We start from the raw sequence: 16311 nt of genomic DNA on the forward strand, positions 1-16311 counted from the left end.
CACACAGGTTATTAAAAATGGTCTTCAGCATGATAAAGCAGACGAAAAGGCTTTTAAAGGATCTGGATTTGTGGCAGATTTGGAGTTAGGGTGACCAGTCATCCTAGTGAGTCTGGGACTGAGAGGGGTCCTGGGACACTAAAACCAGGACAATTTGCTCTTCCAGTTTTCATAGGGGAGGAAAAATTGATCCCCAGGAGTGGGCAGTACTAGAAGTAAAAATGGTCACCTCCTCTTCCTTCTTTCTTTCCAGGCTCTGGACTCGTCTGGGGAGACCGGTTGTTTAGTGGGTAGAAACGTTGTTTGGAGGAAAAACAAAGTAGGAATCTCCGTTTGGACATACATCCAAGTCCTGTACTCCAAACAGCATTTCTAACAATAACACTGGTATTATAATTTCTACCTGACATCTGTGTCTACCTTTAAATCAGTTCAGAACTCAGAGGGGGAAAGGGATATAATTAATTATCAACCATGCGATTAATTATCACCTTTATAAGCCCCAACAGATGGATGCTTATTTTATTTCACTGGCAGATAAACCCATTTCATGCTGGCAGGGAAAAGGGTATTTTGTAGAAGCAAATGAAGTTACAGCTGGAAGTGACCTTAGAGAAGAATTGTTCCACTTTCTTCATTTTTGTAGATGAAAAGATATACAAACAGAGTGGTCAAGTGACATAATCCATATGAAATTCTGAGAGTCATCTAATGCAAGGTATTAGTATGATTAGTAGTTTGGGGAGTGGTCTTTAGAAGCTGTAAGCAAAATTAAAATCAGATTTTAGATAATATAGAAAATACATTATGGATAATAGAAGACAGATTATAGATTCGAATTGAACAAATTTAAAGGGAGATGATGTCTCTAAATAAAAGTATTACCCCCTCAAAAACATCTTCAAGCCATGGATCAACAGTTGAGAGTTGCATTTTTATTTTTAATTTGGCAAGAAACCTACCTTAGGTCAAAATGACTGCTTACCCATAATCTTGAATACCAGATAAGGTGTCAGAAGAAACAAGCTTTTCTCCTCTACCCTCAGCCTACCCACCTACCATAATCAGGTTCTCCTCATTAGGAAAGCTAGCTTCATAACTGTTAACTAGGCATGTGCCGCTGGCAAAGCAAGGGTCCTGGCACCTTGAGACATACGACAAGACACATGGTACGCCTTAGCCAAGCATGGCCATTTCTGGTCTTACCTCTGTCTCTTACCGTCACCCTCACCCTACCGAAGTACCCAGATTTGGCATTGAGAAACTGTCCCATCATGGGCAAGCTGGAGAAAGTCACTTCCCCAATTCTCTCCCACTGACTACAGCTGTAAAACCCGGACAGAACGCATGGAGCATTACTTGAGGCCTGAAAAGTAAACAGGAGCAGTAGATTGGGAAAGAAGGCCAGAATTTGAAATGCCACCAAACCATATCCCCTGACCCTCAACTCATGGCCTGAACTCAACACACCAAAAATGGGCACCGGTGTGCAGACAAGAGAGCTCCCAGAGATGCCTTCTAGTTCTGGCTCCAACACTCGAAAGGGGAGTCCTAATGCTCAGAGACAGTGTGGAGGCCCTCTGTTTTTCCTTCCTCTTTTCTTTTCCTCCTCCCTCCTTGTTTCCCTTCCCTCCCTTCTTCTGTGCTCTAGCCCTCAGCAATCTTGCCGTCATCAGTCACGTAAGCCTTCAGGAGCCAAAACTATGAGAGAGGGGAACCTTCCTCTGCATGCAATGGTGCCTCCATTCCCAAAGGCTGGAACCAACCTCCATTGGTTTTCTTTTTTCTCTGTTTGGCCAATATGTATGTAGGCAAAGTCAGAGATGTGTACAGCAGCGGGAGCTTTTTGGCCCAGAGACTGGAAAGTGTTCCCAGGAGACCAAAAAGTAGCAGGGAGATCATGAAGAGGAAGGAACTTGGCAAAGCAATCCCATAAAGGTATTTGTTGGTTGTTGTTGTTTTTTTTAAATATCCTCACCTGAGGATATGTTTATTGATTTTAGAGAGAGAGGACGGGAGAGAGAGAAACATCGATCAGTTGCTTCCCATACACAACCGACCGGAGATGGAACCCACAACCTAGGTATGTGCTCTGATCAGGAATTGAATCCACAACCTTTTGGTGCATGGGGCAACACTCCAATGAACTGAACCACCGGTGGGGTTTTGTTGTTTTTGTTGTTTTATATATAAATTCCTTGCTTTATCCTCAACCTGTGCATGCATGGATTTTATCTTTATTAACAAACTAAAACTGAGAACTCCACTAGGGTGCCATATTGACCACTGGGTGACATGCACATGGGAAAGATCCAAACAATACTGCTAGGGATTTGAAAACTGAACTGACATAGGAACCAGAGCCCTCAGAAGAGCATCTAGTGCAGGGCTGGGCAAACTTTTTGACTCGAGGGCCATAATGGGTTCTTAAACTGGACCGGAGGGCCGGAACAAAAGCATGGATGGAGTGTTTGTGTGAACTAATATAAATTCAAAGTAAACATCATTACATAAAAGGGTACGTTGTTTTTTTTTAGTTTTTTTTTTTTAGTTTTATTCATTTCAAACGGGCCGGATCCGGCCCGCGGGCCGTAGTTTGCCCACGGCTGATCTAGTGGCATGGAACTCACAGCCTGAACCTAACCAGGTTGAATGAATACAAAAACAAAAATACATTATCCATAGGCTTTAAACAAGTCCTAGAGCCTGAGAACATGATATGGAAAATGTACATAAATACAATCCCAAATTTCTTGGCATGTTAAGAATCATGAAAATCTCAATTCCTTGGGAAAAGATAATTAACTGATGCTAACACAGCAGTGACATAGACGTTAGAATTATCTGACAAAAACTTTCAAGCAGCTTTTATTTAAAAAGTTCCAACTAGTAATCATGAACACTGCTGAAATCAATGGAAAAACAGAAAGTCTCAGTCAAAAACCAAATGGCATAAAGAAGAGCCAAACAGAAACTTGGAATTGAAAAATATGAGAAGAACAACAAAAAGTGTCTGATGGGCTTGATATCAGAATGGAGCTGCAGAGGAAAGAAAGCCAGAGGCAAATCAACTTCTAACTGCAGGTTTATTTATCACAACCTTTTCACTCTTGATCTCTCTGCTTTAATTAGCTATTGCTGCAGAACAAACCACATCCCAATGTAGTGGCTTAAACTGGAAGCAATTTATTACTTCTCCCAACTTTATGGGAGGGCAGGACAGTTTCTCTGCTGGTTTTGCTTGGACTTACTCATGTTTCTGCATTTAGCTGGGGGTATGGTTAGACTGGGAGGTCCCAAATGGCCTCACTCATAGGTCTGGCAATTGGTGCTGGCTGTTGCCTGGATAGCCTCAGTTCTCCTCCATGTGACCTCTCCACCTCCATTTGGCTAAACTGGGCTTCTTCCCAGTATGGTGGTCTCAGGGTTCTAAGAAGGTGAGACCAGAAGTCACAAGGCTCTTTAAGCCCCAGGATCTGAAACTCGCTCAGTGTCATCTCTGTTATTCTACTGATCAAAGTACATCACAAGGACAGCACAGAGATAGGGGGTAAAAAATGAGAACATTTCGTGATGAAAGAAGCAGCTACATAACTTTGCAAGTGGATGTGAACACAGGGAAGCATGAGTCATTTGGATCATTATTTCAATGTTCCACCACCTCCTTCTTGGGGAATTAATACTGCAGATCTACAATTACTATGGTCGTGGAAGAGATTGTGCAGCTCAGAGAAATTAGTGTTTTGCCTAAGATCACCCATGGGGAAAATATGAAACTAGGTCTTATGACTGCTGATTCCACTGAGCAGTACTCATCTTTGAGATGAACTGTACCGTATTTTAAACACTTTGTTTGTGTTCAAACACAGGTAGGAGAACAATGATGTGTTCACAATCATTCATCATTCAAATCCATTTTGTGAAGGAAATAGATACAGGCACTTGTGGAGTCCATGAAAAAAAAAAAGGAAGTAAATCGACACAGTAAGAGCTAGTCCTTAGGCAGCTATTAGGCTCCTAACCTATTCTGTGCACCACAACAGTGCATACAGCCTCCTGAGTTTCCACACTCAAAGCTTAATTTCTTTACTGAGGTAAAATTCACATAACATAAAATTGACCATGAATCATTTGAAAGGGTTCAGTTCAGTAGTATTTGGTACATTCACTATGTTGTGCAGCCATCACCTCCATCAAGTTTGTAGACATTTTTGTCACCTCATAAGGCAACCCTGTACCCACTTAGCAGCCACCCCCAATTTCTTCATCCCCCAAGCCTCTGGGAACCACGAGTCTGCTTTCTCTATATTATTTGCTAATTCTGGATATTTCCTATAAAAGGAATCATATGAGCTTTTGTCACTGGCTTCTTTCATTTAGCATGTTTTCATGGCTCATCCATGTTGATGCATGTATCAGCATTACATTCCTTTTTGTGGATAATGGAAATATAAGTAATATTCAAAATACTCTATTGTATGGTTATACCACATTTTTTTTTTTATCTACTCATAAGTTGATAAGCATTTGGACTGTTTTCACTTTTGGGCTATTGTGAGCAGTGCTGCTTAAGATTCATGTACATACAGTTGATTAAATATCTGCTTTCAATGTTAGGGGTATATAGTTAGGAGTGGAATTTTAGGGTCATATGATAATTCTATCAAAGCTTAGTTTTGATTCTAGCTTTTGGCAAGACTTCTGAACATGGTTACAACCACTGATAAGAGATGAATGGCCTGCAGCCAGCATTACCTTGTCTCTGAAGTCAACGTGGTTCTGGAGGATGGCTCTGTGGTAGGTGGCTGTCCTCACAAAATCTTGCATCATGTTCTGCTGCTGGGAAATGCAGCCATAAAACTGCAAGGAAAAGAGAGCCAGAGGGAGCATAAACAACCCGCAAGGCAGCACCTGCATGAGCATCTGGTTCTTACAACCACCTGGTCAAGGCAGGCCTAGCCTAACACACAGGGAAGCCGCGGCTTTGACAGACAGTGACTGGTCGACACTGGCCCTATTTGTGAGAGCAGAACTCTCAGTTGACCCCAGACTTCTGACTGCTACTCCATACAATAGTTTCAGGTCTAGATCTTGACCAGGTAAATGCCCAGGGGTCCTTCCCAAAGCAGAGGCTCTGAGACAGCACAGACTGAGCATAATAGAAATAAGAGAAAGGGCCAGGGTCACAAAGGATGGCCCCAAGAGTCCCATCAGCCCAGAGAGAAAAACAGAACTTAGGTAGAACTCCTGGTTGAGGCTGGTGGTGCAGCCGAAGGCTGTGATGGTGGTAACCCTGATGAAGCAAGCCAGTTGGCAAAAGATATTTATTGTTTATGGACTTGTATCCATAAGCAATACATATCTTCATTATACCTGCCATCTTTTGGTAGTTTTCTATTTCCAGGCACCATTCTAAGTGCTTCACATACATCCTACTATCAAATTCAATCATCACAATAATCTGATGAATTATGTTCCTTGGCTAAGGAAACTGAGGCTCAGAAAATTGCCCAAGTCCTGACAACTTGATAAGTCACAGAGTGGGGATTCCAATCCAGGTGATGCTACTTTTGCTGCTCGGGGACCATGCTCTCAGAACCACTGCAGGACAGTATCAATAGTCTCCTCCCCACCCACCACCCTGTTCAGATGTATTCACAGGTGTGTGACATGTTGAAACAAGTCAATTCCACTTGGGGCAACTTCCCTGACCTGGAAGTATTGTGTGGCAGACGCCTCTTCTGTCCGCTGGTTAAACACTGAGTATTTCTTTTTCTCATTCCGGCACCTTTTCAAGGTATTTGAAAATGCGCTGAATTCTGCAAGGAGAAAGAAGCAAATACGTGTCTGTGCCTTGGAAATCACAGAACTCACCACTGCACTCTACAAAATTCCGACTGAGAAAACGCTGGAAGATTATCATAGCACGTTCATCGCTGAACACACGCCTGAGGAATGGCGAGGTGGAAATGGGTACCACTCCGAGGGGTGACACCCTTATTTACACTTGTCAGACATATCTGCATTCACAAATGTCAAGTGAGAGAGCACAACGGCACACAGACTGGGCTCTGAATTCTCTCGCCCCTGGGCTCCCACAGCTTCCAGGCTTATTCAGTATGCGCTCTGGGGAAGGTGACTGTTGATACAGAAAAAAATGTATATGTGAATACAAAATGTATGTATATGTAAATGAACGTATATGTAAATCTCATTCTGTTACATAGTGACAGGGCATCCTTTTTTTTTTTTTTACAGTAGTCTCTAAGCATATAGAGAAAAGGCAAAATAGCAGGGGCTATGTGAATACAAGAGAATGCTTTCTATTATTTGAGGGGGAAATACATAAGTGAAGACTCAAAAATATCTTGGAAATGATATTGCTAACACAGCATGCATAGTAGTCAAATTTGGTGACTTCTGCCTTAAAAAATGACTCTCAAATCCTGCCCTGTGGCCCTCACTGCCTGTGGCCTCTTCCATCTCCACCTGGCGTTGTGACCAGATCTTCCCCTTATAGCCCACAGGGTCCTGAGTGCCCAGCACTCTCTCTCATGAGCTCCAGCCCTCACATTCTCTCTGCCCTGAGTGGGTACCCATGCCCTCTCTCTTTTCACACGCATATCTTCCACGCTTACAAATCCCCACATCAACCTGGTCCTGGCCTGGCTCTTGACTGTAAATCCCCTGTTTCTTCTGTTCAGATTACCTTTTGACATCAAACTCCTATTCATCCTCCAAGATTCAGTTCAACCAGCATTTCCTATTGCTATGTTCTGGAACACCCACAGGCAGAATGTAGTTGCTGTAAAACAGTGGCCCTCAATACTTCGCTATAGATCAGATTCACCTGAAATAATTTTTTAAATCTGGATGCTGACCCCTCATCCCACATCTGCTAATTCAATGTTGTGGGGGTAGACACAAGGCATCTCTATTTTACCGAAAGCCTCGGAGTTAGTTTCCATGTGTAGCTAGGGATGAGAACCTTTGCTCTAATCTCACTCTCCCAGCTTACCATTGTATTTCATATTTTACTGAATTGATCAATTTTTTAAGATGCCCATCTCTCTCTGTGAATCAAACTCTTTTAGGACATGCTTCTCTGGCTAAAACTTTATATCCATTTGAAAATTTCTGTCACTTCTTTATCTTTTGCATTTGCACCCTTATAAAGGAGAGAATCAAAATATTGATTTTAGCCCTGATTGGTTTGGCTCAGTGGATAGAGCGTCGGCCTGTGGACTGAAAGGTCCCAGGTTCGATTCCGGTCAAGGGCATGTACCTTGGTTGCGGGCGCATCCCCAGTGGGGGGTGTGCAGGAGGCAGCTGATCGATGTTTCTCTCTCATCGATGTTTCTGATTCTCTATCTCTCTCTCTTCCTCTCTGTAAGAAATCAATAAAATATATTTTATTTTATTTATTTTTTTTTTTTAAATATATTTTATTGATTTTTTACAGAGAGGAAGGGAGAGGGATAGAGAGTCAGAAACATCGATGAGAGAGAAACATCGATCAGCTGCCTCCTGCACATCTCCCACTGGGGATGTGCCCGCAACCCAGGCACATGCCCTTGACCGGAATCGAACCTGGGACCCTTCAGTCGCCAGGCCGACGCTCTATCCACTGAGCCAAACCGGTTTTGGCGATAATAAAATATATTTTAAAAAAATATTGATTTTAAAATAATGATGAAACCAACACAAGAATACAAATCTCATTACACAAGCTACTAATTATTGTTAAAATTTTAGTATGCTCTTTTGGGTTGTGGGAGGAGAGAGAGAGAGAGAGAGATAGAGATAGAGAGAGAGAGAGAGAGAGAGAGAGAGAGAGAGATAGATAGATTTAGTGGTTCCAGTCTTATTTACCTCTTCAAAACATGGTACTAACATAGCAGCCACCCAATAAATAGGCCTAAAATGTAAATTTGGGGAAATGGCTAATGAATTTGGTGAAACTATTTTTAATTGGTGAGGCAACCTTTGAAGCCCTGGGAATATTCCATGTGGGGGCAGTTGAAAAACATCTTTTTGGAGAATAAATATGTAAGCATACTTAACATAGCCCATTCTGCTCAAGGGAATGCCATCTACTCTAAAGAAACTTTGAAAGGGATAAAGGAAGGGATTCTTGGTGTAAATATATATCCAGATTAGATACAATGCATCCTGAACAATCAGTGTTTCACTACCTTATAGATGCTCACTGCAATTTATAAACCCTCCCTCAGCTAGTGTTCCCATATGGACAGATCAGGGAAATGCTTGCAAATCAAAACTAGAGATATCACCTCACACTTATTAGAATGGCTATCATAAAAAAAAAGAGATAACAAGCATTGGCAAGAATGTAGAGAAAAGGAAACCTTGTGCAATAGCCTTTTGAATATTTGGAATTTAAATTGGTACAGCCACTATGGAAATCAGTATGGTAGCTCCTCAAAAATTTTTAAAAAAATAATTACCTAATCCCACTTCTGGGTATATATCCAAAGGAAATGGAATCACTATCTTAAAGAGATATCTGCACTCCCATGTTGATTGCAGTATTATTTACAATAGCCAAGACATGATACAACCCAAGTGCCTGTCAATCTGTCAAATGGATGAATGGATAAAGATGTCACACACACACACACACACACACACACACACACTTTCTCCCAATGGAATATTATTCAGCAACAAAAAGAAAAACCTACTATTGAGACAGCATGGATGGACATTAAGGGCATTATGCTAAATGACATAAGCCAGAAAAAGAAAGACAAATACAGTATAATATCACTTATATGTGGATTTTTTAAATGCCAAACTAATATAAACAGAGTAGAAAAGTGGTTGCCAAGAACTGGGGTATGAGGGAATTAGGGAGACATTGGTAAAGGGGTACAAATGTTCAGCTATAAGATGAATAAGGTATAAGGTTTTAATACATAACATGGCGACTACAGTTGATAACACTACATTATAATGGAAGTTTGCTAAGAGAGAACTTAAATGTTCTCAGCAAAACATAAAATAAAATAAAATAAAATAAAATAAAATAAAATAAAATTCTCAGACATACTGGGGAAAAAAAAGATCCTGGATAATGTTTACCAAGTTCTAGTCTTCTGGCCTGCTCCAATTCCCTGTGAACTCTCAGAGAATTCCAGCAGGGGTTTATGTCAATCATCTGTGAGTTCTGAGTCCTGGGCATCTCAGTTGTTTGGACTTTCAAAGACGATAGTATATTCATTTGTTCCACAAATAGTCTTTTTTAAAATTGAGTTTATTGGGGTAATATTAGTTAATAAAATTATATGTTTCAAGTGTGCAATTCTATAATACATCATCTATATATTGTATTTGTACCACCCCAAGTCAAGTCTCCTTCCATCATCATTTACCCACCTTGACCTACTACACCCCCTTAATTCCTTTCCCTCTGGTAACCACCATATTGTTATCTGTGTCTATGAAGCAAGTTGAAAAGCCCAATTTTTTTGTGGTTGTTAAAAAGCAAGATTGTGACTATAAAGTAACACAGCTAGTCTTTTATTTTTTTTTTCACAGCTCGTCTTCTTGTGTGGCTCACCAATTGTCTCCAAAGGAAAATGTAAAAGAGAAGTCCCAACGAAGTTGTGTATTATACCAGCATCCATCCAATATATAAATAGCCTTCCAGAATAAATACTAATTTGGATGTATCTGCTCTACTGTGTTTGCTATTTTAACCCCCCCCCCCCCCCCCCCGCCCAATATCATTACATTAAAGACACTATAATCACAACTCTATAATCCCAGCACAGGGACCATATTTGACAAACCCAATATCAGGGTCTCGGGTTTGAGATGCATTTATGGGATTTAGGAAATCCGAGCATTCAGGCAAATCCAGGAGTCAGCATCATTTACTCCTGTCAGTGCTGAATTCTGTCACAATGACTGCCAGAATAATGTTTTCTTCACATATTACCCTTACATTTAATCTACACTAATAAAAGAGAAACATGGTAATTGGCGTACGACCGCTACCCTTCCCATTGGCTAATCAGCGTATCCTTATGCAAATTAACTGTCAGCCAAGATGGCGGCCGGCAGCCATGCACTGAAGCGAGCAGGGAGGTTTGCTTCCTCCAGGAACTGCAGACTCCAACGTTCCCGGCCTCACTTGCCGGACTCTCAACTGCAACTCTAAGCAACTATTACTATGTTGCAAATAAGAAGCTAAACAAAACCGGCTTTCAGTCAGCCCCGGACCGCAACATTGTGTCCATGTTTTCAGCAGCGAGGCCTCAGAGCTAAAGCTGGCCCAGAATAAAAAAAAAAAAAAAAAGAAAACAAGGAGCGGTTGGGAGCTTTTAGTCAACTGCCAGCAGGAAAACAGCCCTCAGCCCCTCAGCCAGCCTGGCCAGGCACCCCAGTGGGGACCCCCACCCTGATCCAGGACACCCTTCAGGGCAAACCAGCCGGCCCCCACCCATGCACCAGGCCTCTATCCTATATAGTAAAAGGGTAATATGCCTCCCGGCACTGGGATCAGCGGAGCAGCGAGGCTCCCGGCACCGGGATCAGCGTGACAGGGGGCAGTGCCCAAACCCCCTGATCAGCCCTGCTCTGTGCCTGATAGGGGGGGAGCTCCCCAATCCCCCGATTGCCCTGCAGCTCTGTGTGTGACAGGGTGCAGCGCACCAACCCCCTGATCGGCCCTGCTCTGTGTGTGACAGGGTGCAGCGCACCAACCCCCTGATCGGCCCTGCTCTGTGTGTGACAGGGTAGAACCATAACCTCTCCATCGGCCCTGCCCTGAGTGTTACAGTGGCGGTGCTCCAACCCCCTGATCGGCCCTGCTCTGTGGGTGATAGAGGGTGGCGCCCCAACCCCCCTCCACGGGCCTTGCTCTGTGTGTGACAGGGTAGAGCCATAACCTCCCCATTGGCACTGCCCTGAGTGTGACAGGGTGCAGCGCCCCAACCCCCTGATCCGCCCTGCTCTGTGTGTGACAGGGGGCAGTGCCCCAACTCCCCTATCGGCCCTACTCTGTGAGTGACAGGGGGGAGCTCCTCAACCCCCTGATGGGCCCTGCTCTGTGAGTGACAGGGGGCAGCGCCCCAACCCCCTGATCGGCCCTGCTCTGTGCGTGATGGGGGTGGCACCGCAACCTCCCCATCGACCCTGCCTTGAGTGTAACAGGGGGCGGTGCCCCAACCCCCCAATCAGTCTACCCTGAGCGTGACTGAGGGTGGCATTGCAACCTCCCAATCCGCCCTGCTCTGTGCATGACAGGGCGGTGCCCCAACTCCCCAATTGGCCCTGCTCTGAGCCTGACCAGGGGCTGCACTTAGGGATTGGGCCTGCCCTCTGCCACCCTGGAGCAGGCCTAAGCCAGCAGGTCGTTATCTCCCGAGGGGTCCCAGACTGTGAGAGGGCACAGGCCGGGCTGGGGGACCCCCCCCCCCCCAAAGTGCACAAATTTTTGTGCACCGGGCCTCTAGTGGTTAAATAAATGTCTCTACATAAAGGAAATGAATGTGTTTCCACATTGATACATAAAGATTTTTTAAAAGCCCCACACACCTTAAAAAGGAAAAGACATTTAATTGCTGATCCCTCCCCTCCCCTCAGCCTCCAGAAGGACTGACACATAGCCACTAAAGGTGCTAATAGAGTCCATTCGGGCTGCTACATGTAGTACCACAGATGGGGTGACATAAATGACAGAAATTTATTTCTCACAGTTTGGAGGCCAGAAGTCTGAGATCAAGGTCTCAGCATCGTTGGTTCTGGTGAGAACTCTCTTCCAATAGACTGCCGACGTCCGGCGGCGTCCTCGCATGGTGGAAGGGGCCAGGGAGCTCTCTGGAGTCTCTTTTATCAGGACACTAAGGTACCTCATGATCTGATCTCCTCTCAAAGGCCTCACCTCCAAGTGCCATCACATTGGGATGAGGTTTCAATATATGAATTTGGGGGCACACAAGCATTCAGGCCATGGCAGTACTCACTGAGGAATCCAAAATGAGATGAGGCCCATACAGCACAGCTTCCTCTCTTCCCCAGTTCTCCACACCAGGGGGAGGGGCTTCTGGTAAAAGGAGTGAAGGGCTCTTTAATTTTGCCTCTGGAGAACTTTTGCCAAGGAGTACGATTTTCTGGAGGGAGGAGCCTTTTGATTTCAAGGCACTATTTGTTTGAAAGATGCCATTAATTTTGAAGAGCCAGGGTGGCTCCCAGGAAGAAAAGAAAGGGCAGCTGTCTGGAACATAAGCGAGTCAAAGTGGATGTTCACATTTGCACATTGGCCCCTTCAGCTGCTCAGGACAAAAGAGTTGGGAGGACATGGGTCAGAACCACTGCTCTGTACTAAAGAGATCCCTGTGCGGTATTTCCCCAAAGTCTGAGGGCAGAGTCTATAAGGATGGGAACCACCCTCAGTTACTAGTAAAAGCCAAGTTTCTCTGCCACAGATGGATTTTTGAGTAAAGTGGAAACTCCTTGCAAAGGACATACTTACCCACATTGCATCTGAAGGAGATGACCTGTGGGACTGCCATTGCCACCACTCTGGCTGTCAACCCGTCATGTTTGCCATTTTTTACCGCAAATACCTAGATGCAATCTTCTCTGTCATACAGATACTAACCAAACTCATGGCACTTCCATGCCAAGGCCATGATTATGTCCCTTTGTATTTGCAGGGTGGACTTAGGTTTCTTCTTGACAAGCCATTGCTTTTCAATGTTAGCATGTAGTTATATTCATGGATCAATAAAGACTACCGAGGCACGCCATTTCCCTTCTGCTCTGTTACTCCGACCATATTGGAGGGATCTGTTTCTGTTTGCTTGCTTCTCTTAAATAGCTGCTATTTACAAGTGATACTGTCTGTGGTGCTTTACGTAAAATGTTTATTTACCTAGAAACTAGCATCTTTTTGTGCCAAGGAAGGGTAATACCTGTCTGACTACCTCATCTGTTCTGGCCACATGTCCCAAAATTTTACCGGAGAATCCATAACTGACAATATGATCATCATGATGTAGATTTAAAAAAAAATAATAATAACACCTCAAACTCTAGACATTGCTGCAGAATTGCTTCTGGACTATAATTTACAGGAAGCCCATTTTAATGCTCTCTAGTCCATCAGCTCAAGTTTGCCAAATTAAGTTCTTTCTCCTGGGCACCTCGGGAAGCTACCTATTATCCTGCAGTCAGCAGACAAAAAGGAGAACAGTACTGGCCACGTGCCCCATTCAGCTCTCCTTCCCTTGGTTTCATGTCTGGGTGCTCTCCCCTCGGAATGGATATGGCTCAGGACAGACTGCACTGACCCCCACATCTCCTCTCTGGTCAGAGCTGAGAAACAGGATGGTATCTAGGGCATCATTCCAGCAGGATGGGTGTGATGCCAGAGGCTGCTGAGGATCTTGTCTCCATCAGCCTCTTATTACTTCTCTGCACAACATATGACATAATAATTACTAATGTATTTGTCTAAATGCTTATTTTTTTCTTTTTTTTCTTTTTTTTAAAATTAAATCTTTATTGTTCAGATTATTACATTAGTTACTCTTTTTTCGCACCATAACTCCCCTCCACCCAGTTCCAACCCCACCCTCTGCCCTCACTCCCCACCCACTGTCCTCATCCATAGGTGCACGATTGTTGTCTAATCTCTTCACTCACCCCCCACACCCCTTTCTCCCCCCCCCCCGCCCGCAAGAATAGTCAGTCCATTCCCTTTTCTATGTCCCTGATTCTATTACAATCACCAGTTCAACAGATTATTTATTCACTTGATTTTTAGATTCACTTGTTGACAGATGTATATTTGTTGTTCATAATTTGTATCTTTACCTTTTTCTTCTTCTTCCTCTTCTTACAGGATACCTTTCAGCATTTCATATAATACTGGTTTGGTGGTGATGAACTCCTTTAGCTTTTTCTTATCTGTGAAGCTCTTTATCTGGCCTTCACTTCTGAATGATAGCTTTGCTGGATAAAGTAGTCTTGGTTGTAGGTTCTTGGTATTCAGCACTTTGAATATTTCTTGCCATTCCCTTCTGGCCTGCAAAGTTTCTGTTGAGAAATCAGCTGACAGTCGTATGGGTACTCCCTTGTAGGTAACTGATTTTCTTTCTCTTGCTGCTTTTAGGATTCTCTCTTTGTCTTTTGCTCTTGGCATTTTAATTATGATGTGTCTTGGTGTGGTCCTCTTTGGATTCCTTTTGTTTGGGGTTCTCTGCGCTTCCTGGACTTGGAAGTCTATTTCTTTCACCAGGTAAGGGAAGTTTTCTCTCATTATTTCTTCAAATAGGTTTTCAATATCTTGCTCTCTCTCATCTTCTGGCACCCCTATAATTCGGATGTTGGTACGCTTGAAGCTGTCCCAGAGGCTCCTTACACTATCTTCGTATTTTTGGATTCTTTTTTCATTTTGCTTTTCCGGTTGGGTGTTTTTTGCTTCTTCGTATTTCAAATCTTTGACTTGATCCTTGCGACCCTCTGGTCTGCTTTTGGGAGTCTGTATAATATTCTTTATTTCAGTCAGTGTATGCTTAATTTCTAGTTGGTCCTTTATCACAACATCGAGGGTCTCATTAGATTTCTTGAGGATCTCACTACATTTATCGGCGGTCTCACCAGTCTTTTCGAGGGCCTTACTCAATTTATCGGCGGCTTCTAAACAGTTCTTTAAAGACCTTAAAAGTGTGGTTTTGAACTCTATATCCAACAGTTTGCTTTCCTCCAATTCTGTCGTTTGTGTCCTGTTTCTTTGTCTCGGCATTTTTTATGCTTCGCTGTGTCGATAGAGTGCCTTTCTGTGCTAAGTGACCCAATTACCTGAGGTAGACACTCTTAGTGCACCCCCTTGTGGGCTTTGTGCACAGTCTTGTTGTGGTTAAGCCTTGATTGTTGTAGTTATCACTGTGAGGAATTGACCTCCAGGCCAACTGGCTGTGAGAATCAGCTGTGTCTGCAGTGAGAGAACTTCTGTGCTGGAGACACCCCTCTGGGGCTAGACTTGCTTCAATGGGGCTTTGGTACTCACTGAGTCTGCCCCCTGAGTGTGTCTTTTATGGTTCCACGGAGCTGCAAACTGGATGGTCCCACTCTGACCTCTGGGCTTCCTGGCTCCCGGATCTCTAGGGAGGTGCTAATCTAGCCTTTGCCTGAGGCTATCCAGCAAAAGCCTCCCTGCAGGGCTTGGGCGGTGCGAGTCCCACGGGATCAACAGGGCGGGGTTAGCAATTATGGCTGCTCTCAGTCTTGCCCTCAGAGGCTCTGCTTCTCAGTGTCCCGGTAATTGCTGCAAGCCCCTCGGAGAGAAAGCTGCCCTCAAGTTCTGAGCGATGCCAGACAGTCCCGCTTCTCCCGTATGAGTCTGGGTCCTTAGAGACTCGCCCGGAACTGGAGCTCAGAGCCTGAGACTCCCTCCCGATTGAAAAGGACAACCGTGCCCTCAGCAGCCAGCCCGCTCTGCATGCACTCCGAACCTTAGTATTTTACTTCAGCACTGCGCCTCTTCTGAGCCTCGGTATGCTTTTCTCTTTCCTCCTAGTTGTAGAACTTCCACTCAGCCAGCTTTCCTGTGGTTCTGGATGATGTCCGTTCCGTCTTTTAGTTGTATTTTTGAAGTGGTTGTTCGAGGCAGCAAACTCCCGTGTTTACCTATGCCACCATCTTGGTTTCTCCTTATTTTTTTCTTTATTAGACAATGAAACTTAGAGTTTATGAGGGTAAAAAGACTTTCTTATCATTAAATCTCAGTGCTTACTAGGATACCTGGCCCATAGAAGTGTCCAATAAATATCACTGAATGAATGAGTGGATGAAAACATTCTTTTTTCCCCTTTCCTATCTACCTTTTATTTTATTTATTTATTTTTTATTTTTTGGTATACCTGTCCACTCTCACTTCCTGACTGGTCCAGTTCTCCCACAGCAATTATCTACTTTTATTATTTTATTTTTTAATCCTCACCTAAGGATATGTTTTTATTGACTTTAGAGAAAAAGAAAGGGAGAGGAGAGAGGGAGAGAGGGAGAGAGGGAGAGAGGGAGAGAGGGAGAGAGGGAGAGAGGGAGAGAGGGAGAGAGGGAGAGGGAGAGGGAGAGAGGGAGAGAGAGAGGTGAGAGAGAAACGCTGACTGGTTGCCTCCTGCATGTGCCCTGACCGGGAATCAAACCCACAAACTTTTTGGTGTACTGGACGATGCTCCAGCCAACTGAGTGACCCAGCCAGGACTCAGTTGCTCTATCTTTTAGAGACATTTAAATTAATCAGAAATTTCTTCTAGTTAGGTATCACTGGCAGAA

At 43.9% G+C, this 16311-nt stretch overlaps 1 protein-coding gene across 2 annotated transcripts in view; it reads right to left on the reverse strand.

Annotated features, from left to right (window-relative positions):
- LOC139021224 (histone-arginine methyltransferase CARM1-like) overlaps positions 1-16311 on the reverse strand; it is a 227150-nt gene that overhangs the window by 98169 nt on the left and 112670 nt on the right. For both annotated transcript variants that reach the window (XM_070431573.1, XM_070431574.1), the window contains exons 3-4: positions 5713-5819; positions 4756-4860 (exon numbers count right to left, since the gene is read on the reverse strand). In XM_070431573.1, the coding sequence (XP_070287674.1) occupies positions 4756-4860; positions 5713-5819 (212 nt within the window). The remainder of the gene's footprint in view (positions 1-4755; positions 4861-5712; positions 5820-16311) is intronic.

This window comes from Myotis yumanensis, unplaced genomic scaffold (assembly GCF_028538775.1).
Source record: "Myotis yumanensis isolate MYYU_CA2020_CCGP unplaced genomic scaffold, mMyoYum1.0.hap1 SCAF_12, whole genome shotgun sequence".
NCBI lineage: Eukaryota > Metazoa > Chordata > Mammalia > Chiroptera > Vespertilionidae > Myotis > Myotis yumanensis.